The sequence below is a fragment of the Rissa tridactyla genome, chromosome 3, assembly GCF_028500815.1.
Source record: "Rissa tridactyla isolate bRisTri1 chromosome 3, bRisTri1.patW.cur.20221130, whole genome shotgun sequence".
In the NCBI taxonomy this organism is placed as follows: domain Eukaryota; kingdom Metazoa; phylum Chordata; class Aves; order Charadriiformes; family Laridae; genus Rissa; species Rissa tridactyla.
Window position 1 is genome coordinate 52335763 of NC_071468.1, and position 26980 is coordinate 52362742.

Genomic DNA, 26980 nt, shown 5'->3' on the forward strand with positions numbered 1-26980 from the left:
TATGTAAATGAAATGAAACCTATGAAATACCTTCTAAAATGTACATCAGATTTACATTACTAGACTGTTATGTTAGATTGAGCAAGGGCCCTTGTTACATTCTATGGCAAATTTTTTTACTTTCATAATACTCCTTTCTAAAATAAATTGTGTTTGGTTCAAGCAAGGCTCCTATTAATAACTCCTGGGGTTATCCTAAATGAGTATTTAGTAGCTTCACCTGGGCATTATGAACATAATCTCTACATCTTCGTCTTTACTGATCTCAGGAACAAAACTTTTAGCTCTCTTTTAAACTTAAAGCGCTTTCTTTAGATACAAAATCTGCAAATGTTGGAACGCAGTGACTGTTCCAATGCCAAATGAATTTGGATAAATCTGCATTGCATACAGATTGAGTTTCTCAAAGCCTTATGACACAGATACTGTGGGCTGCAGAATTATCAGACGGTGTAATAGCTGTGAAAGCTAAGCTTGTCTTTTGTGACACGGTCAGAACCTGGACTCATATCTAGTTTGTATGCATTGTTTGTGAGACTGATGGTGTTAAAAGATAGCACATTTTAACATTAATGTTGTTCCTAAAGATGCACTTCAAATGTGTACATATATGGCTGTGCCCCTTCTGGAGAATATAGTTTGATTTCAAACAGTTGTAATATATTAAGAAGCAAAACTGATTATCAGAAATTATTTACATTACTATCTGATTGTTGTCGTTCATTTGTGTAATGAAGTGCTGTTAGTCTTGGTTTCATAAAAGTTTGGGTGGAAGTGGTAATAATGCCATTTTCATTTCTAGCCTGGGTTTTTTAAGATACTCAACTTTTGATGGCTTTTTCTTGTGGATCTCTCCCCACACATAAGATATATTTTGTCTTTGAAATGAAGATCAGAGAAGTGTGAATTTAGATCCAGGGAACTTCCCATGAAACTAAAAAGATACTCGGGTATTGAAGCAATAAAAATGAGCAATTAACGCTAATGGAGAGATATCCATTAAAGCTACAGGCAAATTTGATTATATGTGCAGTTCAAGAAGATTTCTTAAGGTTACATTTGACTGGTGAGCCATGGGGACTTTTGCACCATAGGGACAAGATAACTGCTCCTCCAGCTCTCTGTAAAGATTTTGGGACCATCCATAGCTAAAATGATACAGATCAGCTTCTCATTTTGCCTTACAGCTGTCTTTTTAAAATTATTATTTGTTGCATTCAGAGCAGCAAGCGGGCAACTAATAAGGATTAGTAATGGGGAGGTTTTATTTAATTCAGTTTTTAAGCTGCTTTATTCAACAAAATCCTTAAAACACAGAGATTATATTTTTGGAGATACCAACACACTGCCATGAATTCTATAGTATGTGCAACTCTAAAGCATTTTTTCATGGAAGATTAAATGCTTATATACAGCATCTGAAATTATTATTGATTACATTTTGGAGTTGTATTCACACATTGAAAGTTTGCTGATTTACTGTTTCAGTGGGTTTTCAAAGCATCTTCTAGCAGGATTTATAGACGCTATAGCAGTATTGCTAACTCTAATGATTTTATCACAAGTCCTGCTGTATTTGATGTTGTATTTTAATAACTGTCTCCTGGAGTACAGTGAATATGTGAGAATTCCTCCTTTTAGTTCTAAAAATAATTCTCTTTCGTCCTAGTGACTAAAAAAAAATGAACATTTAACCCATTTCTATCTGTGTTTGCTCACAGACAAAAAAGATAAAGTAGATCAGCATTTGAATGGGAATCTCACTGTTCTTTTCAGCTTAATGCATCTCTCTCTATTTTTCCAATATTGATACTTGAGGTTGGTAATACTCCTCAAGGAGAAGAGATAAACAGTATTGTCTAACACTTACAGACCACATAAATTTTTCAAAGGGGTCATAGTAATTATTTTGGAACAGACAGTTAAGGTATGTCCATCAGGAGTGGAAGTTAACTTATATTAAACTCGTGAGGTTTATCTCTGTGTTCCTGCAGTGAAGACACATTTCATGTGTAATATTTGCTGTATTACTCATCTCTTTCACCTCCAGTGTACTGGTCCTGAGCAGTATTTTGGGAGCTGCTGCCCCTCCTTGCTGTGGCCACCACTGGAAGGTTTCTAAGTGCAGGCCAGCTCGGGAGTAAAACAGTTTGTCCTCACTTTTTCCAAGTGTTTCCTCTCTGCATCTCCATGAGCAGTGTCCTGTCAAGCTTGGGATACCCATATTTAGTTGTCCCCATATAGGTGTCTGCATGTGTGGTGGGTGTCTGATCTCCCGTAATGGTCTGTGAAGATTTAGTCCATACAGACAATGGAGCTAAGCAGGTGATTTAGCTCATCCTAATGTAGATATCTGGAGGCTGATCAGCTCCAGCCTCCACTAAGTGTATTGGCTATAGTGGGAATTTCTTGTTTAGCATGCCGGGGAGGTATTTATATATAGCATTGAAGTTTAGGTGTCTTACTCCCAAATTGAATCCCATGCATCTGACCAGAAGCCGAATTATGTTGCTAAGGGAATGCCCTCAATGTAGCATTCCAATGGCTGCCTTGAGACGCTGAAGGCACAGGGTGGTCTTCACAAAGTCCTATTTAGCTTTCCTAGCTGGTCATATTTCTGTTTACTCCTACCTAACACCATTTGATGTTTTACTATCTTACCTCACCTCAGACAAAGGATTTCTGTTACTAAAGCACATTTCTTGCTTTAGGTTCCAGTTTTCAGTAAAGTTTCAGCTTTCAGTAGAAAATTACTTCCTTTTCCTCACATCTAATTAATGTTAGAAACCACCTATTTTTAAAAGTGCTGCAATATGCCAGGCTAAATTCTGTTTTTATGTACATAATGATCTTGTGTACTAGTAATAAAAATTATTATAAAATTAGCGGTTTGAAATAAAGCTTTTTGTGGAGTTCAGTCCAGCCCTTGTTCATCATTTTCACTGTTTTGTTTTGAACAGGAGTCCTGTGCTTGTGTTCCAGTGTGTGCATCGCCATGTCATTTGCCTAGACTGCTTCCATTTGTACTGTGTGACTATGCTGAATGACCGTCAGTTCATCCATGACCCGGAGCTTGGCTATTCCCTGCCTTGCGTAGGTATGTTTTGGCTAATTTTCATTTTAAAAATTTATGTGGTTTTGATTTCAGGGCAAGATTTTTTTTAATCGTCTATTACTTTTGAGTATATCTGTGGAATTATACCGTTTTTGTAGGAGTTGTTTCATTTCATGGAGAAAACGTTTGAATATTGAAGTGGTTCTTGTTGAGCATGTGAACTGGAGAATTAACTGGATTCCAAAGGGCATTTCTTTTAAAAGCAAGTGCATACTTTCTTCACATTAGTATTTGATAATCATGAAGGGCTAGCAGAGGATAGCATTACACTTCTGGTAAAAAAAAAAAAGCCGTTGACCTCCACGTTTCCACTTTCAAATTCAGTTAACTTGTTAACTTGTTAACTTTTTTGGCCTGTCTTCAAGTACTAATAAAAATGGACTGCAATTGGAATTTCAAGTAGCTTTCCTGGTGATGAAGTTATTGGTAATAATTGTCACCTCATTGAATGAAACGTAGATCACCCTGAGAAGGCTGTAGATTATCTGTTTTACCTGAGTAGGAAACAAAGTTTGACTTAACTAAACAAAAGCTTACACTGAACCTGGAAGATGTGTTTTCAGAATTGATTTCATTACACTGGCACATGGACTGCAAAATTCTCAAAAATTCTACTGTGAAGAAATATATTAGAATTTATTTTTTCAGTTGCTAAATTTGCATATTTGGATATATGTTTGTCACAAGTGCTGTATACTGGTATTAGAATAATTTTCCAGCATATTAGAAGCTGCATAGAAGTTGGATTTGCCTGGCTACCTGAATGGCTGACAAATCAGTTTCAAATCAGTAGATGGGAGAAAAATCGACAAAATTTCTTAGGAGAGTGATATTTACTTAATGTGAGGACATGCATTGAGGATATTGAAAGTACACTAGTAAGAACCATTTAAAATTACTTATTTTTAATTGCTTCAAGAGCAATCTAGCAGTGGTCATCAGTTCACTTTTCATTAAATTGCTGTTTATGTGCTGTCTTGCCGGGTCTCATTTTACTTCTCCCCAACAGTTTTCTCTGCTGCTGCGTTTACACACTGATGTCATACTGCACAAAACACTTTTTAATGTTATGTTAGAAAACTTGCCATGAGGAGCCTAACAGGAACTTTCTACCCAGTGCTCTTCCCTTGATCTTGACATACTGTAGTACTGTGTGGTCAGACTGTACTCTCCGCCTCCCTCTTTGCTTCTCCAAAATGTAATCCATTTTCTCCTCCCACACAAATTAATTAGCTGCTTGAGATGAATGCACCCTTTCCCCCCCGCCATTTATCAGTTATTTTCCCTGTTCTCCTGTTAGCTCCTTAGGCTAATCAGTTATCCCAACGGTGCAGCAGGTAACTCATCTTTCTCCTCTCTTGTGGGCCTTCTTGCAGCCATGGCTAGTGTCACAACGCTTCTTCTAGTTCAGGCTCCTATGTTAAACTGATGGCCCTTCCATCTTCTCTGTCTGTAAACCCGTTGCTGGTCATGCTGCGCAAAACTTGTATTAGGATTTTTCCGTGTATCTTGCAACTCCAGTTGTTCAGAAGTTTTATTCTATGTGTTGAAGTTGACTACTATGGGAATTGAGTGGTAGAAGCAGAGCAGGAATGGGATGAGGAGAAAATGCAAGAAGACAGAGCTGAAATGCTCAGGGATATGACTTCAGTCTTTGAAAGGTGAGAAAGACGTAAGGAAGGGAGACAGTCAAGGATGCACAAAGGATGACTGTACTTCTACTGTTCAAGTGTGATAGGTTCAGCTGTGGGAATGGAAAAGCAGCTGTGGCTGCCAGTCCAGCTTCAGCTGTGTTGTATTTTAAATGTTAAAATATCTAAATATGGAAAAGCTAAAATATTGCTAACCTTATCGTTTCAGAACTCCTCAAATCAGAAAGTTGTTTTCAAAATACTATACATCAAAGTAGTGCTAATAGTAGTATTGGTATTAGTAGTAGTAATAATAATAATAATAATAATACAATTGCAATACATTTTCTCTCTCTGTTGTCCAGTTAGTAAGAATGTGTCTTGGAAAAATTTCTGTGGATGTGCTGCCCTGTGTCGGTGAAGCGCATAGTTTAGGCGTGCCCCAGTGCAGTGCTGTGCAGTACAGGGATTCTTGAGCTAGAAGCCGAATCATGATGCTGAAGGGAAGGAAGTATAGTAGTGTCTGTACAGGATGTAGGTCAGGCTCTTTGATGCTTCTGGTAGGCTGATGAAGACTGATCAGGCAAATACAGCTTCAGGACCTGTGCTAGTGTTTCTGCGCAGTGGTGCATGGTGCTGTCTAGGCATACCTGCTTGCTCACAGCCAGCCCGATTATCTCTTAAGAAGTACTGGCATTATAATGTGCTGGCATGCTTTGTGTTGGAGAGGTTCTCAGTCACAGTTTCTGAGTATTCACGGTTTTAAAAAATGCTCCATCTAGACCTAAAATTGATTGCTACCTCTGTCAGTTCTCTTTGTTGTGTTATCAGTTCTGTATCAATAAAAGCATTTGTAAGCACTATCTTTCAGACTGCTTTGCAGGATGGAGAATCTGAACAGTGCTGTTGTAACTTCACTGGTTCATTTCTGCAGCTACCTGAACCTGACTTTCTGGTATGCAAGAGATTTGTTTGTTTCTAGAATTAAGTTATATTTGAGTTAGGCACTGATGACTATTTTTCGTCCTTTGAGAAAGTCATGAGGCCAAGTTGCATCATGCCTGTGAAGAAGAGGAATACCTGAGTTGCCAACCCCTTCTCTCTTATCGTTCAGCTACAAAGGATTTTAGCTTCCTTCATAGCTATGGATCCATCAGCTTTCATAAGCAATGACTTCAATTAAGAAACATTCAGAAGAGTATCATGTGATTTGCTTTTCCACTTATCATGGCATTCCTAGTGAATAGTATAAGATTGCATTTTGCAATCTTCATTTTTGCAACTGCACTTTTCAGTTTGTATTTACATATGAGGACGATAAAGCACTGTTTGACACAACTTTCTCTAATTACCTCAGTGAAGCCTAAAATTATTTCCCCTTGACAGGAATGAATACCATGGGACATGCCAAGAAGAGACTTTTCTGTGGCAACATTTGTTTAATAAGTGTTATCTCTAACAGAGCATGATTCAAAGCAAAAAATATTGGATCTGAGCTTTATTGAAAGGTTAGATGTTGATTTGAGCCTGCTTCTAAAAGGAATACAAAACAAAGTCGTATTTGCTGTAATGAGATTTATGTTATGGTAGGTGACCAGGTTGCACAGACAGATCAAAACAGTCTGTATTAGTACATATACTTTTAAACATAACAGACTAATGCTGAATTAGTATTCATGGTATCTTGAACAGAAAATACTAATGTTCTGAGTTTGGACTTTGTAAAAATTATGTTACTTTTCCATTTTCATGTAAGAATGGATTTCCTTAAAACCCAGCCCATTTCTCCAAGGCATATGTGCATACGTTGCCCTAGAACTATACAGGAGGGTTTGGTTTTGTAATTAAGCCTATTTAAATTGTTTGCACTTCCAATTAGTTCTGTTCATTCTAGTGTTTTTCAAGAATAGAGGTAACATAATGAACATAGCCCGCAGTTTCCATTAACATTTGACTCACTGTTCCCGATTTTTATCAAGGGAGTGTACCAACATAGCAAGTTTTTTATATCTTTTATTGGATCAATCTAGAGGTGAAAGCACCAGACACACAATAGAATAAAAATAAACAGCAGCTGCTACAGCAAAGGGTCACTGTGACAGACAAGATCAGTGTTATCACATGTGTATGATAACTTGAGCTGGAAAGAATCTAGGGATTTCACATAAACAGTGCTTCTCAAGTAGGTTTAATTTTTTGCTTCCCGGCACAAATATACCAGAAGATGCATTTTGTCATTGTGTTCAGGTATTTTGTGCAGTTATACCCTTCCTTTCCTTTGATTTCTGTTATGTGGCCTAATTAAGCAGGACATGTTAGGAAGGCGGCTATCATCTCAGCTGATGAGCTATGATATATCACCTTGATAATGCCATAACTTCACTTTGTTCCAACACAAAATGTGTCATTGCTGTGATTTTTGGAAGAACAACATTAATTCCTTAGTGCTTAGCTGCTAATCTAGTGCCAGGCAGCACTACTCCAGCTGAGAACAGCCAGCGTTGAGGACCAGAGCTCTGCGCACAGGAACTGGTGCATTGGTAGGATTAGCTGCTCAGAGCAGTGTGGCAGCAGCCCCGTGATTCAAACCCACTGTGTCAGCTCAGAGCAAGGACTTACAGATAGGAGCTGGCTGAATTTCCTTGGTCATTAAAATAAAAAAGTAAACATTACAGATTATACTCTCTCTGCCCTTGTTAAATGGCAACAAAAATCTATCCCATCTCTCTGTATGGTGTCTTGTATTAATGAGGCTTCATGCATAGAAATTTCCATGAATGGTGACCTCCAAGTATCTTTGAAATAATTAATAAGGTGCTTAGAGGGACAGATTTGCATATGCATGAAAGATCATTTATGGTTATTTAGTTACTGTGCGGGCAAAGAATCTCATAGCATTACCTCAAAGCAGGAATTGTATACAAATATACAATATATTGCCCCATTTAAACACATACTGTTCCTATGAACACTGTTTCATTTTTAAAATAGCACTATGGGTCTTGGCCCCCAGGGTAAAATAAACTTCCGCAGATCTTTGATAGAAGAAAAGTTGGTGAGGCCAAGGAAAGGCAAGGTTTTACACTGCTGTAGGCACTTTGCAAAAATGTCTTTGCATCAGTTTATTTCTTACAAGTAATCATATGCATGACGTATTTTAAAGGAATGTGGATAAAAGATGCAGTTCTCCTGGTGACTGTAAAGCACTATTGTATCTGGAAGTAATTTGATTTTACCACACAGGTACATAAATAAATAAGTGAAATTACCACCAGTTTGTGTACGGAACTGCTAATAAAAAGGGCTAAAGCTTTAAAGTATAATAAATTGCCTTAAGAGCCATGTTCCATTGCAAGAAAGCTTCTGGGGAACGATTAAGGAGGCATATGTATTGAGATTAATTTTTTTATCCCCATTACATGCTATTTGTATAATAACAGTATGTTCTTATTCCTATGGGGGAAGTCAATGCAGTGGTGAATCTCTGAATCATCTTTCAAAATCATAGTGCTCAAAAAACCCCCAGGAGAATAAATAGGTAGCCTAAGCGAAGTTTGCAAGTCAAAGGGAGGAGGAAAACTGTATTTGATTTGATCACTCTGAATAGTGTATTTGAATCATAGATAAAAATCTCTGTTATATTTAGGAAGGTGTGTTTTGTGGGGCGTAAAATGGAAGAGAGCACCAGTTGGTACAAGAAATAAGATTTAGCTGCTGTGAAGCCTCTCTATGTCAACAGTTTCTGAAATCTGTGTTCGCCAATAACCCATATTAAAAATATTTGAAGTAACTTAGGAAATCAGTAAATGCAGAAAATGGCAGTGTATTATTAAAGGAATAAAATAAAAGGGTTTGAAGGCACACACATTTACAGCTTTAGGAAGTTCTTCAAAATGCTTAAGTTTAATATTTAGGGGATATTAAATTCTTGACAGCTATAAACTTTTTGTAATTTCTTGTTGGTATGAAATGTCTGAGTGTACAGAAGCAGGTGTAGGAGGCTGGAGAAATGCTGTTTATTTTTTATGTATTGTACATCTTAGAAGAAGTTTTTTCCAGTCTGGGGAATTAATAAACAAGCAATTACAGTTTTCAGAGCATTTGTGGTGACAGTTCTAGTTGTATTTTTCTTTTTCCAGCATTGCCCATGACAGGGAAAATGCAGATACGCAACGATGTTGTCTATTCCTATTCTTAAAGGGATATATGAGCATCTTCTGGAAGGGCATTTGGCAATAACTGATTTTTTTTTCCCCCCTCTTTCCTGGACTTTTTCTATCATTAATTTCCCATGGCTGAACTCTCCTATCTAGTCTAAAGAGGGGTTGCATGCCCAGTAAGGTGCTTGTTTTCATTGTCCCCAAGGGGAAGCTGGTTACTCCTTCTGCAGAGGGAACGCAAGGACTGCAGTGGTGAAGGGCGTTATAGAGGAGGAAACCCTTTTCTTGTCAACCCCAAAAAGTTCTTCATAAAATGCAGATTATACAAGCTACTATACACATACATTGGTTTGATGAACAGCGAACCTTAGATCATTCCCCTGTATGAGGATAATTGAAATGTTCAGCCTACTCATTAGTTCTGACTATATCTTTCCTGTGTATTATGGGCAGAATAAGTATTTATTAGGGATTATTTCCCTTCTTCATATTCATACTATTACAGCTATCTTATTATGCACATTTGTATGTATGTTTTTTTGTCTGTATGCATGTTTTTATGTAGTTTGAACATACTCCATTGACTTTGGTGTATATATTTCTTAGTAAGAGGCAGTATCTTTCCCTTTGGGCTTATTATTTGAGTAGTTAAAACATGGGATGAGAAGCAGAGGGAAGAAATCATGTAGAGGTTACACAAGAGATCACTGACAGTTTATGTTGGAACCCAAGTGCAGTCAGTCTCATTACAGTGCTTTTCCCATGAACATATTACTTCTTTTTCACCCCTAAAGTGTTTTAAAAGTAGATTCTTCTAATTTCCCGTCTTTAACTTTCTGCAGCTCTTGTTCAATATGCTAAGATAGGTAAAGATTTTTTTCTGTAAGACTGTATGTGCACTGAACAAGTGGCATAGCTCTGTGCAGCATTCTGGAGGAGACAGCCTTGTTGACAAAAGATCGTCCACTCCCCCTATTATTTTTTAAAATTGTTGGGAGCCTGTCAGAGAAAGCAGCTAGACTGCTATCTACCCTGGTCTAGCAGGTGAAGCTAACGTGACATCATTCAAGTAATAACAAGTTTACTCCAACCAGAACTTTGATAGAGAAGAGAACTAAAAGGATATACACACAGTTTTTACTCTCAAGAGTGAATTGAATTTGCAGCATTTTCCTGAGGAACTTTTTATGGTGGTCTGTATTCTCCTCTCACTGTGGGCATAAAAGAAGCATGAGCCGACAGTGTATCAAGTGGTTTTTTGTGTTCCTTTACTAGCACGAGCACAAGAGGCTAGCTCAAAGGACGTGGTTAGAAATCACAACAGTCACAACATTTCCATTTTCAGTGCTGAGTGAAGTTCGAGCAGCGATGTCTGAGGTTAGTTCCCTCAAGTCTTTGCTCCGTTTCTGTAGCAGCTGATTGCCAACTCTGTATCTAAACAGCCTCAAAATCTATAGAACAAACAGAGCTTGATCCCGCTGTATATTTGAGCCAGGCATTGGATTCTTCTCTGAGAAAAACTACAGTGAAATCATACCATGTGATCCTTACAAAAATCTGAGTTGCCATAATTAAATTCAGCACGAGATGTCTTACCATAGGTGTTTTTCTCCCTTATCTCTTACTAGTTCTTCTGTTGCAATTTATTTCTTTTGTAAATTGCATGGAGATGACAGTGTGCATAGGCTTACTCTGGTTAGCAATAATGAAGGACAAGAGATAATGAAAAAAACTTGCTTAGAAATTAATTGGCTTTAAGACCAACTAGGAATTAACTTTCAAAGCAGACTTCTTGTCCTGTAAAATAAGACGTCCAGCGTTAAAGTAAAATAGACATACTGAAGCAGTGGCAGAAGTGTGTGTGTGGGGTCTATCCATCTTTCATCATTTCTGCGTCCGGCTGAAGTGGAGGTGAATTTTTGTTTCAGATGGAGTCAGTGAAAGCTGTGACTTTGTCTTTGGAAATGAAAGGTCTTTGTTCTGACTGAAAGTGCTTCTGCCCACGTTGGTTTGTCCTATAATAATCACTTGCTGTGGGTATGTGGTCGGCAAGTCATTTTTAAGGTGCCATCAGATTAAGAAAAATCATCACCTACATGAACAATGAAATCAAGTAATAGAGTCTTCTTAGTCATCAACTTTACACTCAACTTCTTGAAAGGTTTTTAATTTAAGCTGTTTTCTAATTCATCTTATATAAGTGCTTTTATAGCAAGTACAATGATTTTGACTGTACCTCCTTGAAGTCTGTCTTCTCCAGAAAAACGTAGTTTTTAAGGAAGAAGGATCAGCTTCTGAACAAGAAACTTTTGTGTTCATTCATGGCTGCAGATTCGCTTTGAACCAGGACTGGATTCAGTTGTCTCTGGATGGTGCCTAGAAGTCCTGAATGGCCTTGCTTGGTGCTCCCATTCTAGTCTGTGGGCAGTTAATGTTAGTGAGGAAGACTCTGGGTGAAATATGGGGATAATGGAGATAAATGGAAGGAAGGAATAATATAGAGGGAATAGGGGGAAGAGGAGTCATGAAGGGAAGGAACTGAGAGAGAGGCAAAAGAAGCAGTGCATTAAGGAGAAGTGTTGGTGACTATTCAAGGAATGAAAGAAAAAAGATCTAAAGAAAGAGTGTGGGTAAAATGAGAAAATAATGCTTCCAGCTTCGCTCATGTTTTGTCAAGGCTAGCAGTTTAGTTTTTAATGACAGTAGTTCAGTGGTTTTTATGTGGACTGTTTCTTCCACTGACTGAGACACCCGAGTGTTTCTCCTAAAAATGTCCAATGGACTGTAGAAGATGCTGATTTTTACAGCTGGAATGTGCTTGAGGTGTTTATCTTACACTAAAGCAGCCTGAGGGGAAGCTGACCTTTCATGCCTGGATAATTAGAGGTTTCCTAATGGATCAGTATTTATCTGAGCAGAGGGTCTCTTTCAGTATAGCGTCATCTCTGAAGTGGGCTGTGCAAGCAGCAGCCTTTGTAAGAAATCATTACAGTCTGCTCCTTATCTACTCCATAAATAACCTGCTGGGACCAACTGTGGCACATTCAGCATGTGTTTAGTCTCTGAAGCCTGGTGATTAATATTCCCCGAGTCACTTTCTGAGCCTTGGTCTCCCACATGGCAGCATGTAGAGCTGCTGCCACATCGCAGAACCGGCTAAGGACATTCCCCTTCAATGAGGAGTTGGCTTTAATTAAATTTCTGTGTCTGGAAAGTGAAAATCTAATTTTCTTTTTGACATTTTCTATATTACTACTTAGACAAAATTATGAAAATAATTAATCCCTGTGAAGCAGACATCAGCATTATAAGGGGTACCAAAATATTGCATATAAATAATACTACTAATCGCCAATCTGTTATAATTTATTGATGCAAGTTCTTATTAAAACTCTTAAATCAGATTTGTTCTTGATATAGCAGATGTGTCAAATGATTACACAATGTAGGTGCAAGTGAGGGTTATAAAAAGTAACATGGTTCAAACTACATCTCAATAAATTCTATCTCCCAAGAAATGTATTTCAAAAAAAAGAATGAAATGGGGGGGGAAAGAGATAAGGTGTACCATTTAGAAAAGATAATTTCATTCTGTATCTGGGTCAAATACAGTCCAATATAGTAGTAGCTGAAATTGGTGATGGATGAAAGGTCTGTATGCAATAGCTTAGTGTTCTCATTCTGGTCCATGGGGAATCCATGTTCACATTACAAAAGCCATCATGTCACCTACTGTCAGTTGGTAGCCTTGTTTCCTTCCCTAAGAATGCAGAAAAGGACCTTGTAAATGTGGAAATCAAACTGCCTCTTTGTAGCTGAAGCACTTTGTGGAAATCAGAAGTGGGGTGGAACAACATGGTGTCATTTGCACTGATGAAATGCCACTAAGGTGCAATCTGCAGTGCTTTTATCAAGATCCTTTCATGCTAACTAAATAATAAAAGGTTTATGAACTCTGAACATCTGCACATTGCACTGTGTCCGTCTTGGCATTGACGGAAGCATCACACTTCTGTATTTTTCCTTAGAATTTGATGCCATAGGCCAATTTCAAGAATTGGTCCTTGGATATTGCAACTGTAATCTATCTGTTTGGGATTGGTTAGGGCTTTTTTTCTGAATGGTTTGGAACTGCCATTGCACAGAGAGGGTAGCTGGAGCAATGGCACTCAATAAAGGCAGTTGGGAGAAGACCGTGGAAAGAGGTACTTGTCCAAGTGAGTTTGGATTGCAGGGTCACAGCCTCTTACAATAAGACACTAAACAGTCAAGCTATTGCTTATACAGATTTGCCACCACATGATAATAGAGTAGTCTTATTTGGAAATAAGTCTAGGTTCTCTAAGATAAAAAATACATGTGTTTAAGTAGATGTTGAGTTTTAATAAGGTCTTGTAAAGGAATTATTCAAAGGCTTACAGTTAGCATTTTTTACTTTGATGCCTGATAAATTTGGGCTTGTTTAGAAATGTTTATGTTTCATTTTCCAATTTTAGAAAGCAATGTAGCCTCATTATTTTAATTAAAGTAACAGGACAATAGGATCTGCCAGAACAATTTAATATCCCTATATTTATTGCATTATTTTATGTTTTGACCTTTAAATATATGTAAAGACTTTGCAATTTGCAGAGTTTAGGTGAATAGCATGGCTGGACAGAATCAGGGACACCTAAAAAGGAGCTTTCCTAGTGCATGATTCAGTCTGATCTGTAGCCAAAGTAGGGGATAAAAGGCAGAAGAGATGCAGTTAGTTGAGAATGACAATGAAACTCATGTTTTGCCTATACATTGTTTAAATGGCTTGAAAATTATGATGAAGGAGGTTCTTATAAGACTTTCCAATTACTGAAATGCTCATGGAAGTGAAACTTGCCAGACCCTTGCTAGTTGTGTCCTTCACTAACAATTTAAGTTTGAACAGTATTCACACATTCCCTGTCAATATCTTTGTATACTTTGCTTACTGCAAATGCTTATGGATTAATTTCAACAGTAAATAATATGTCGTAATACAGCAAAGTTCATAAGATTACATAATATGTGGAATGTTATGCCTTATGGGCTTTGAACAGGCCTAGACTGAAGCACCAAGATGCATCCTACAATCTATTTATTTGTAACAGAGGTCAGAATGTTATGAGAACAATTATATTTGGAACTGAGAGCGACTAGTAGCATCCTGGTATGCTCGCAGAGTCACTCACTATCTGCCTGTCAGTACCTGTTTTCTTCTCTTCTCTGTTCCCCTTTGCCCTGCATGTCTCTTTTTAAACCTCATAAAAAATGAGGCACCTGCTATAAAAGCAATGACCTGGTAAAGTGTGCAGTTGTCACTTGGTGTGCGCCTCAGCTCCCCCACCTTCAGTTTTGTGGCTCACACTGCACAAGACACTCACCAATCCTTCAAGAATGCTTTACTGTTGGACTTTTATTGAGATGGCCAAAATATCCAGGGCAGAATTTCATTGTATTAACATCAAATCAGAATTCCGAAGAAATTCTCATCACCGTTTAAGGTATTTGGTTGTGACTGTGAATTGTATTATATATGTGTAAAACACAAATAGCTTAGTTGTAGGTGTTAAAAAACAGACAAATGAAACATCTTACAGGGAAATACAGTGGAAAAGCTGTGCACAGTAAAAGTCTCCTGCTTAGTTGTTCTGATTTCTGTCTCTCTCTTTGTTCTTTTGCTTTTTTTTTCCAAGAGTAAGCCTATCCTGATTTTACATTATTTCTTTTCACAACTTATTTTTTCCTTTTTTTCTTCTTTCTGAGAAGCAAAATATTTTCTATTCTGTCCTTCACTGCCATTGCCTTTGTTCTCTGCCCATCTTTGTTGCCTTATTTTCTGATTCCTAAATATTACTGGCTCACCTTCTGATTCTTTTCCATCTCTTTTCCTCTTGCTCTTCATTTCTCCTTTCATCTTTTTTTTTTCTCTCCCTCACCTTGTCATGCCTTGCTGTCTCCTCCTGCCCTCGTCTTTCTAATTGAGATTCCAGTCACTCTTGATCTCTTCTGTAAGGACCACAAAGCAGTGAGGCCTTGGGGCAGATAAAAGCGTAAGGAAAATTGACTCTGGAGGTGGAGTAATGTAAAGGGGTCACTTCTGAGGGTCAGTTTTATTGTCTGTGATCACTAGGAAAAGGGCATTTGGTATTGTCCCTTGGCAGCATAGGTGAACCAGCGAGGTCTTACTGCCTGACCTTTTCTTTCCTGTCTCTCTGTGCCCAGCTTAGACACCAACCAGTGAATCATGAGCAGGAATATTCACATTCACTTGTTGCGCTTGTGACACTGTGACTGTGTGTCCCCTGGAGAGAGGCCGTGGAAGGAGTTACAAATGAAGGCTGGTCCTCTCTGATAACTTGGTCCAAGACAGATGCTTGGGAAAGAGAATCCTATGTCAAATGGAGTGTGGGGATTAGGGGCTTGCTTACTTGTTTTGTGACTAACAAATGATATTTTATTCATTATCCTTACCAGGTAGAAAACAATTAATGAGCATTCGAGGCTTTTTTCTCTCTTTCCTTCTGTAGACATTCATGCACATAAACATGCATAGGCAGAGCCTTCAGCAGGACTTCTGGCCAGCTAAAACACAAACTAAAGTACCAAAAGTGGAAGAGTACCAAAAGTACCAAAAAGCAGAAAAGTCCTTTTGTTTGCTTTCTACTGTGTTTGTAATAAGAAAGAGGGCAATGCCAGGTACAAAGGAAGCTCAGCTTGTCAGTTAAATAGGCTGCCTGGCACAGTCAGATTTTGCTTTTCATGATCCATTGCCCCAGGTAATATCCTCTCTTTATATCACTGCTGGAGGAAGGCTGGAAATTATGGAGGCGTTTTTGGTAATAACTGCTAGCAGGGAGACAGTATTTACCAGAGAGTCTGCGATGAGACTCTCAGGTAAATAATACGCATTTTAGAAAAACTACCTAATTATGTATTTAATCGCTTGGAGCCGTTCCAGTCACTTGGGAAAATAATGTGCATTTTGTAAATCTGCCTAATTATTTATTTGTGAAGTAAGTCATTCTAGCCTCTGGGGTAACTAGTGTGAATTTTATGACTTTCCATACAGATCTGTTCTGCTTGAAAATGTCAGTATTTAGAAAAAACCACCTCACCACGCAAAAATACCAAACCAGGAGAACGCAAAAATACGTTATTAGCAAATGCAGGGGTTTGCCTACTTTTCTATCCAGTGCTCTAATATTTCTATAAAGGCTTCAAACTTTATTCTGCTTTAACATAGCTGTCTTCTATTCTCAATGGGAAGATGAGCAGTGAAGCGCAAGCAGCCATATTTGTAGATGGCACACTGTCTGAATAGGGAGTTTTGAAGCCACTAATGAATGAGACTAACTCTAGTCAACAGTTATTAAAAGCTAGAGCACAGTTAAGGTCAGAAACTGCATAACGTCTTTGCACTGGACATGACAGTTTTCTCTTAAAATGGTATGAATAATGAATTGCATACTTTGACCATAATTAGTTACTAGCAAGGGAACTAAATGTCTGATATATATGTCAGAATTAAAATAAGCAATTTTTTTTAAAGCGTATATCAGTTCACGGGGAGTTATTTATTCTACTTGTATATGTTCTTCCCTCTCTCGATTTGTGTTTTTTTCACTCTGGGCTTCTTCCTTTATTCACAAATTCATAGACTAGTTTCCATAGTTATCATGAAAGGTATTCTGAATTTACTTGGTGTGGCTCTGTATTTGCTGTGCGTTTTTAAGTGCTACAGAAGTCCACCTGAGAAATTAGTTTTTATTTTTGCAAAAAGCTAGAAATAATTTTTGTGAGAAAATATCTCAAGGCAGAAGTATTTATAGCGAGGTGGGGGTCGGTCTCTTCTCCCAAGTAACAGGCGATAGGACAAGAGGAAATGGCCTCAAGTTGCACCCGGGAAGGTTTAAACCGGATATTAGGAAAAATTTCTTCACTAAAAAGGTTGTTAAGCATTGGAACAGGCTGCCCAGGGAAGTGGTTGAGTCATCACCCCTGGAGATATTTAAAAGATGGATAGATGTGGTGCTGAGGGACATGGTTTAGTGGTATCTTAGCAATGACAGGTTAACGGTTGGACTTGATGATCTTAAAGGTCTCTTCCAACCAAAATGATTCTATGATTTACAAATGGCATATTTAATGAAAAGTATAATTTTTATAATAATAAATCTAGTTAAGGGGAATTATGTGAAAAATGAATTTATTGACCTTTCATTTTCTTACAAAGTAAATTAAGGTTTACTTCTAAAAATGCAAAATACCATCAGCATTTAGCGTATTTTCATTATCAAAACAAATGTAGAATATTGTTCAAGAAAAAAAATCTTAATGTGTCGATTTGCAAAACTATTCATAGCCTCCCTATCACCTCCCAACTTCGTCTAGATTTATAGGCACGTTGCATGAAATTCTTTTCCCATCAGAGAAGCAACATCAAAAGCTGAGGACGAAGCTGTCACATTATGTCTGTAATAAATGTTGCCCCTAAAGGGCCTAATCTCTTGTGCTCGGTTGTATGACTTCCACAATAAATAAGAGGAAGCAATTCTGACAAAGATTTCTTATGTCATTCTGTCCCCATATCTCCGTTTCATCCTAGGGTAACCTAGGACTCCCCCACCATTTACTCACTGCTCTTACAGCAAATAACCTGTAGCTCATTTCTTTGTTTCCCTCTTTTTGGAAATTGTGGATATGCTGCTGCTTAGATTCAGTACTTTGCCAATGGAGAGAATATTGTTCGTCTGCAGTGCACAGGAGCATGCGCAATTAGCAGTACATGCTTAACTCAGTTGGTTGGTAGTCAAATGTTTATGTTTATGCATGGAGCTGCCTACTTTCCTGAATAAAGGAATTTTCATGCATCAGACTCATTGCTAGATAGCATCAATGTCATCAAGATGGACTGGTTCACTGAACTGTTTTATTATTTCTTAATAAACCCATTTTCCTTGCATTTTTATAGCATATTTGGAAATACATCCTAACCTGAAAAACACATTGCTTCAAAACACATTGTATTCAAAAGTAATTTCAACCCGTCGTACATTGTATGACTATCCAGATGCACAGAAAGCATAATAGTGTATTTCATGTACTGGATGAAGCTCATGAAGGCGTTTTCCTTCTTTTGTTCTACTGCTTTTAATTCTAAGTTCCAGTTAAGCAGTATTCTGTAATATATTTGACATTTAAATGTTGGATTTATAAAATTCAGGTTGCTAATGTTAAAAAAAAAGAAAAAAAGTCACAACAAAACAACCTCCAGTTCATCTGTATTGTTCTAATATTGTTTACAAAATAGTAGGCATTCACAGCATTTGTAGAACTGAAAGAACATATGACACAGTGGATTGACCTCACGCTCTTTAACTACATACTGAAGCTGTGCAAAACAGTGTCATTTGGTGCAAATATCAAGGTCCAAACTTAGAGCAAGCCTAAGGTGATTTAACCTGTGCTTTCACCTTAGCCATGCTGGAGCCTAGACATTAACTAAAATTTGGGAAGGGAAGAGTATTTCTCTAGTATGGGCCAGCTCTATGCTGGGTTTGTTCTTCAGATGCCGTACAAGTTGTATAAGGGACGTTGTTCAACAGACTATGGGCACAAAATTCAGGACAGCGCCTGCTCTTCTTGCACTGGGAGAGTTTCCTAACTCTAGTGTGGTCCTGCTGTGTGTGTGTGTTAAGGTCACTTTGTCTCTCTTAAAGCAGTCAAAAGCTGTCGATAATCAGTTTGTACAGATTGACAGGAAAGTAGAATAATTGAAGTGATATCGTATGCAACATAAGGAAATTTGTACTCATACTTTTGGTATTGCAGAAATCAGGACTGGCGTGGACCAAGATGTTTTCTCAAAGATGATTACTGCTTTAATTATGGTAATTAAAAGTACCGTGTAATTCATATTATCTCGTAGGTTAAATATTTGAAAGCAACATTAAGTTGCAACAGAGAGTCACAGCTTCTTTTTACCAGAGGTCTTTTTAGTGCTTTTAGAACAGTGTTCTAAAGTGATACTCATTATCCTGCATTTATTGGAGTTACATATTTTTAAAATGGGAGATTTTGCTGCACAACTCTCAGTGAAACGAATGGGAGCTCTGGATGGATCTTGGTATTTGTGAATTTAAGCTAAAATTATTCACAGTTTAAAATCCTTCTCACCCAAAGTTTAAAAGGGTAGCCATTTGAATCTTGAAATTGAAAAGTACCTAGGATGGGGAAAAGCGTTCGGTTTTAATCATAATACAGAAATTCTTTATAATTAATTCAGCCCAGTAGCACAACACTCCCAAATTTGAAACCTTTGGTTTAATGGGCCCATGTGTATGTAGGGAGCTTCCTGGCCCTTTAAATTAAAGACCAGAAAACAAAGACTATTTCTTAGATAAATTAGATGTCTTATCTTAGGTGCTATTGGAAAACGTGGATTTCTGCCAACAATAAAGACAAAATGAGATGAAATTCTGTCTCTCAGAATTCAAAAGCACAGAAGAGTCTTCTTATGAATGACAATTCTGTATTTTGGGGAGGTTGCAAATATAAAATGTTCTCTAGACCATATGTTGTGATATATCCAAGGAACCTGAAAATATGGTCCTCTGTCTTTTCTAGTTTCTCACAGTTCTGGTATGATGGCATTCTTTTTTAATTCACTCGTTGCTCTATTTTGAGAGGTGCTTTTACATATGAAATTAAGGCATAGTACTAACAATATGACACATACAGTATGTTATTGTTTGCAGCCAGAAAGTGTATACTAATGCACTGGAAAAAACTGGAAGAGATAGCACTGAAATCTTGGCTTGCTTCAGCCACCCACTTACAAACTGCTGGTCTGGCAGCATGTAGACAGAGATTTACACCCAGAAATTTGGGCAAATCCAAGCAGAATGTAGTGATTTGCACATGCAAAGAGTAGTCCTGATTCAACTTGCTGTTCTGCTGCTTTGAGTAATTATAAAATGAAATGAAAGGACTAAGGTTACTCTAGATTGATGTTTCTGATCCCTGTCCATCAGGTATCATACGTGTACAGATATGGATACATATCTGTATTTGGCTTTGACTTTGTGTCATTTAACTTCATCATGATAAAAATTGTATTTGGGAAGATAGTGCAATTCATATACACAAGTACATCTTTATTTAGCTTTACATTACATTTTTATGTTTTTACATTAACGTACATACATAGTTTAGTTTTATTGGTTAAATTTAACTATATCAGCTAAATCTTGATCTGTCCATTCTTTCAATATAAATCAACTTTCCTGAATTTTTCAATCCACTAATTGAATAGCTTTACGCTGTAGTTCTAATCCAGTCACCCTACTGTATATTGAATATCTATTTATAATACTAAAGTTATCACAGCTGAAAGGAAAATATGATTGCGATCAAAGTGATTGCTTTTAAGAATGAATTATTACTTTAGTTATTGGTGTTTAAACACGTATTCTTGTTCTCTTCAGAATATTTTTTTGTTCTTAAATTCTGTTACATGAGGCTTTCCCCTTATTTTAAAAGTCCTTCTCTATTCCTTCTAAGTGGCTAGAGAAATGTAACTTTGCTATGTAAATATATTACTATGTAAATACATTACCTATTAGGCTTAGAAGAGTTTTTCTCTTGCCCTTAGAGAAATGAGATCTTCCAGGCTTCTGGAGACAATCACCACTCAGAAACTGGCCTTCTGTAACTGTCTTAACTCATTTTGTTGAAGCTAGAGTTGAAAAATTTACTGCCAAAGCACTTGTTTCCATTTCTATGTGTGTAAACTAAAACTCTTAACTTTTGTTTAGGTTATCTATGATACATGTTGGTAGCCTATCTGTAAAAGGGCAAATTTAAACTCAGGTTGTGTAGTAAGGTTCCTGTGTGGCTTCTCCCAAATACCACTCTTTGCAGTTTCCCTTGTGTGCCTGCTCAGCCAATGTGACTCCTGAAAAGGTCACTTATTTTATTCGTGTGTCACATTGTATAATGGCACACGCATTAGGTATTCATGTGATCATTTATAAGCTGTGTGGTTACCTGTAGTTATAGCCACTTTAATCAACTCTCCTGCCCTCGTCCCACCAGGATTTAACTGGAAGGCCTTTACAGTTCCGGAACTCTGAGGAATATCAAATTGCATGGGGTTTAGTATAGCCTGCAAGAGAAACATTTTTTTGTTTTCATGTTTTTGTCTTCTCAGAGTGTGCACAAACACTGCTAAAAGTTAGATTTGTTGATGAGCTGGTCTGGTCGTTGTTAGAGCTGTGCTGATTAGAGATATCTTGCAAATCTAAGGAATAAAAATGGAAACTTTATGCTCTTAGACAAGGAAGAATCCTTGATTTCCATTGGCACGTGCTTTTAGCTCACAGCAGACTTTAAGATTATGATACTTTTTATATGTTGGAAATCTGCTTTGCATAATTTGAGAGGTTTTAAAAAAAAAAATTATACTATTCCTCTCCCTCGGGGCCCTCTACAGTTGGAATCTTAGTACTAAGGGAGCCTGCTTTTACAAGCAAATGGATATGAAAAATAATCCTAATAAAATTTGTAAAACTCTTTTTAACATTTTTATAGGAATATATTTGTAAAATATACATAGAATACAGGATGAATGATGGTGTTTTATGGCTTAATATTGCTCAGTTAGGATGACTTGCATAGCTCCCTCATGGTTTTGCCTGTTTATTTTATCCATTACAAACTCATGTTATGTATTTATATTTATATGTTATATAAACATAAATACATATTTGTATGTGTGACTAGTATGCGTATATATTCAAGCACAATAGACATATGTATACAGTCACACATGCACATAGGTATATAGAAAGATATAGCTTTCAGGTTCGAAGTTAAGAAATGTTAGAAATTGCCATACTGCTTTGGCTGCTTCATTTACTGAAGTCAGATTTTCCTTTTGCATATTTCTCCACAACTCCAAGTGAAGTCATTTGGATATGATTCTTTATGTTATATTAGAGGAATTGAACTACTAACTATTAAGAAACCATAAATGTTTAACATTGTAATGCGAAGCATGCATACTCTGCAAGTGGTTCGGTTACAATGTGATTTTCTGCCTCTATTTTTCACTGTTTCTTTAAGTTGCAGTCTTATATTCTTCCCCTTCCTATGGAATATTCTGCTCCTTTTTCTGCTTGTTGTTTTGTTCATTCATTCATCATTTCATTTAAAGAAAATAAAAATCCAGATTTTCTTACCATAATGTGACACTGTAAACGTAAATGTAAAACTCATGTAGATATAGGAAGAGGAATGAAAGTGAGGATAGATATTAAGAGAAACGAGCAAACATAACAAAAGATGGAGGGGGATTCCAGCCAGTAGGAAGAGCTACAGAAGTTAAAAAGAGGCTGTTGGCTGCAAGGAGAAGGCATGGAATTGGCAGTATCTGCTTCTTCCATGCCCTTGAGAGGGTCACAGCAGTGTGGCGGAGATGATTTCCCCACCCTGGGGAAAGACGCAATGTAGGTAATACTTTCCTTCTCTCCACCTTTTGGCCTACAGGATTAAAACTACAGAGATTGTCAAGCCAGTATGCCTACTCTGAGGAAGTGAAGGGGACTTTCAGAAAGCTGTTGTTTTGCTGCGGCTGTCTGTTCCCTGTGCTGAACGGCTGTTTTCTCAAGCCTTCTCCTTAGTTTTACTCCATAGATGACCAGTTACTCATTTTGTGTACTCTGTTCATTCACCTTTTCTCATGGACTATCTGGCCATTCACTTTTCTTCCTTCTTTTTATGATATCACTTCTTAATGTCACTTCTCCCTTTTCCCAAAACAACATTTGAGGAATAAATGATATTTGACACTAGGATGTGTTAACTCCACATGATGTTTATGTCTCATCACTTCTTCACACATGTGTCTAGTTTACTTAAGACCTATGTAGTTTACTTAAAACAAGAGTTTGTTTCCCAGTCTAGCTCAAGGGGAGTTTTATTGGTCCTTACTATTGTAAACTTGAAAGCTTGAATCTCCACGAGAAATGAAAAAGGCAGCTAAAGGAAAGTTTTAAGGGGGAAAAAAGATGCATTTTAGAAGACTCTAGAAAACGTTTTAAAAAAAGATTCAGTGAGAACAATACTAAAATATGCATAGGGAGATTAATCAAACAATGGATAATGTTGCAAGACTTAAAGATGTTCTGGATGAGTCACTGAACATAGGTGAAAAACAGAAGCAATATTGCAATACCATTAGATACTGTGGGAATTACATTTGAGATAAATATAAGCACAAGAAAAAGTTGGTAGAAAATTATTCTGTCATCTAATTTTGCTGGCTAGTGAGAATCTATATGGCTATTAAGCTCTGAGTGGTTAGCATCTTGGAAACCCTGCTGAAGGACACAAAGAGATCACAGTTATTAGAAGTGAAATGGGACACAATAGCTCTATTAGAACCCCCATTTCTAATAGTCCTTTGCTGCTCTCTGAAGCGGTCAGCACAGCATCTGTCTGTTTCTTCACTGTAAATGGCTGAGTATTCTCTGCAAATAATGCAATCAACTACATTACTGTTAATGCTTGTAAAATCCTTGGTGACTGGGGAAGGACTTTTGTTACCTCAGATGTCAGTTCTAGGAGAAAATAATGTGCAGATGTAACAGATCCTGTTGGATATGGCATTACAGTCCCTGATAAACCAGAATGGGACTATGGCTTACAAAACTGTTAATACCATGACTCTAAAACTTGGTTTCATGTGGAAAAAACTGTGCTAGAAATTTGAATGTCTGGCTTAGTTATGAAATAGGACACTTCTGAATAGTGATGTTCCTGGGAGAAAGAACATTAGTGAGGGATGGAAGCGTCGATGAAATGTGTAGTCCTGGAAGAGTTCTACATTAGGAAGGGCATATTGATTTCAAAAAGTGCTCTTAAAAGTGATTCTCGAGTATCTTGGGTTTGTGTGTCCATGTGTTTCAGGCCAACAATGTAGATCATTACTGAAATATTAGTCAACTACATGTCAGGTTTCTTCTGAAATCACTTTAAAACTTGCATTTACACGTTAGAAGTGGGATTAGACCTATAGACTTCAGAGCATACCTTGAAAATAAAATCACTTCTGTTACTTTACCACTTTTTTTTTTTCACAGAAAGGTTATTGTATCTGGTCACTCTACAGAATTTATGGTGAGCTTTGTATGAACCGTGACTTACTTGGCTTTTTTAACATGACTTTATATTCAGAGTTTCTTAGTGGAAAATTGGTACTAAAACTCAAGTTTCCTGATTGAGCAAACAGTATAGATTTGTAGATTCATGTGTGGAAGTCACCAGGTGCTGGCAAACTGCAAATCAAATTGCAAAGCAGCAAAGACCTTGGAGCTCCAGAAGCAGTGATATTGCTTGTTGCTGTACTAGAAGCATCCTTGATCAAAAGCAACTATATCTCATAAAAGGGAATCTGGTTGCAGGACAAAAAATAAATATGAATAAAGTTATTCAGTCTCAAAGGAGTCTGTGCTGGTATAACTAGCACTGTTGAGGTCATTTTATGAGTCATGCCAATGTACACACATCCTGAAGTCCCTTGGTCTCACTACTTGGCATCCTTTCTGTGGCAGAAATCTTCCCAGTTCAGCTTGCTCTATTGCAGTATTTTGTCTCAGGTTTGCTGGAATACTTAGTGGCAGGTATTGTTTCAATTCTTTGGTTTTATTCTCTGGTTTTAACATCTCATTGCTCCCCTCATTATCTCTCTCCCACTCCTTTGTGTTTTCACTTCTCACCTTTAGTCAGCTGAGATCTCCTGATGTCCTCAGAGCAGTGACACTGTCTTTCCACTCTTTAATTCCCTCCCATGTAACTCTCTTTATCTGTGCTCTGTGTCTTTGATTGCCCCCCATCCCATCCTCATTTCTTCCGTCTGCCACTCATTTTATTCTTACTGGGCCATTTCCCCTCCATTCCTGATTGAACTTCACCAGTTTTCTCTCTTCTTTTCCAGACTCTCACTGTTTTATTGCTTTGGCAGCATGAGGTATCTCATTTGCTTTCCATCCCCTCTTTTTAACTCTATTGGCCGGCTTTATCTTTCACTCCATTCTTTGGCCTTGTTATGCCTCTTCCCTGCTTTTATCACCTCCCACCTCCACTCCAATTATAAACACTGAATAGGGAAGCAGTTGGCAGCCAGCTTTGCAACTGCTAATGTCCTTTGAATGAGTCAGAGCCTATGGAGTGAATGAAACATAGCCTAGTTTAATTTGGTCAAGCTGTCTCATTTTATTTCATAAGAGCGTGGGTCCCAATCATATATTCCTGGTGTCAACATTTCCAGTGGCCTAGTGGGTGAGTGAAGCCCCTTACACTGTTCCTTGGCACAAATACTGCTATCTGTGCATTTCAGCATTTGGGTTGGGGTTTTTTTGGAAGGGGGACAGGGTTGCAGGGAGGGGATTTGTCTTCTCTTTGTTTTCTCTCTTTCTTTTATTCCCATTTCTAAATGTCATTATTCTCTTTCTAATGTATTTTTTTTTAACTTTGCCCACCTTTAAGGCAAAAACTGTTGGAAGATGGGTTCCGTTCTTGAAGCTGCAGGAGAAGGTAGTCAGGCTTGACATTGCAGTGATTCCTCTCAACTGCAAGAAACCATAAAGAGTAGTTTCCCTTGGATTTGTGATTCCTGGTCAATTGACTGTAGTATCTTAAGAATATACAAGCACTGACTGAAAAGTTTCCCACAATTGAGACATTTTAAGGTAAGTCTTCTTTGTGGATTCTCTGCCATCCTAATACATTATGAGCTCTTAGATCCACCTTTCCCATAGACGCAAGGTCCCTTTCCTCTGTCCATCTGCTTATTTTCACAGAAGTTGTGATAATTCTAGTTTGTACTCCGCTGCAAAATCAGCCGAAGTGTTAAAAAACAGGGTGGCTGAGTGTTCTGGGAAAGTGAGGGAAGAGACTGTCAGATGCACACAGTAAGATCACTTAAAAAAAGTCCAGGTCCTCTGAGGCATGATGTCAAATGTGTCCTAAAAGTCTTAGCTGCAGCTCAGGTTTTTTTTCCATACTGCCATTCTGCTGATGCAGGGAAAGGCAAGTGCATTACCTTCCTGATGACTAGTAATTACATATATGATGTTATTAGATTCTTGACACTCTGCATTATGACAGTTATGATTGACTTATTGATGAATTCATTAATTCAGTCCAGAGGACAGAAGTTTAAATATTGACTTTTTAAGATTTTCATATATAGGCTTGACAGGCTGAAAAATGTCTTAATGTCTAATTTACAGTTCTTTGAAATCACCAGCTTTTCGAGACATATTAGTTTCAACAGTTATTAGGAAATAAAAGTCAATTAGCACTTCCAGTATACACCATGAAAAGATATTTCCCCAAGGTGTAAATGTGCTACTTGGTAAAATTGCTAGCCAGTTACATCCTGTCAGTACCCAGGATGTGAAAGCTTTGGATACATCTAAATAATAATGAGAAAATTAGTTTACACTTCACATGTTGCAATAAGTCAATAAACAAAACTTCCCAGTGTCCTTTGGAAAGCTGTGAGATCCACTGGGCTGTCGTTCCCATTAATGGATGGATAACTGAAAACACCATGAAACTTTTACAAGCGCATATTGAGTGGATGAAAGGAGTGACTTTCAGAGAATATAATAGTATTTTCTAACCTCCTTAAAGTGAGATATTTACTTTCCAAAGAGGAGAAAAACCCTACTTTACTGAGATTCCCAAGTGGGCCTGAGAGGGTTGGTTGTTAGCAGTTAACTTTCCAACCATCTCATCCTTTTGTTGTGGCTTCAGGTGTTAGAGGAGACACAGCCTGGTTCCTGCTTTTTTGCAGTTTCATTGTTCCTTCTGGCTTCTTTCTCCTCTCATTCCCATTCCCTCCTTTGGTCCTTTGGCATTATTTTTATATCAAATAACAAGAGATTGGCTTTTCAGGGTAAGTCCTTTGGCAAGGAACGGCAACCCAGCAGCTTTCTCTCTTTGCTTTTAACTCCTTGCTTTAATGTTTGGAAAGGTGTTTGCTCTTC

At 37.6% G+C, this 26980-nt stretch overlaps 1 protein-coding gene across 2 annotated transcripts in view; it reads left to right on the forward strand.

Moving 5' to 3' along the window:
* Positions 1–26980, forward strand: part of PRKN (parkin RBR E3 ubiquitin protein ligase) — a 781894-nt gene that overhangs the window by 481709 nt on the left and 273205 nt on the right. For both annotated transcript variants that reach the window (XR_008465680.1, XM_054196729.1), the window contains exon 7: positions 2961–3097. Coding sequence is in view for 1 of the 2 variants with exons in the window: in XM_054196729.1 (XP_054052704.1) it covers positions 2961–3097 (137 nt within the window). In the remaining variant the exon portion in view is untranslated. The remainder of the gene's footprint in view (positions 1–2960; positions 3098–26980) is intronic.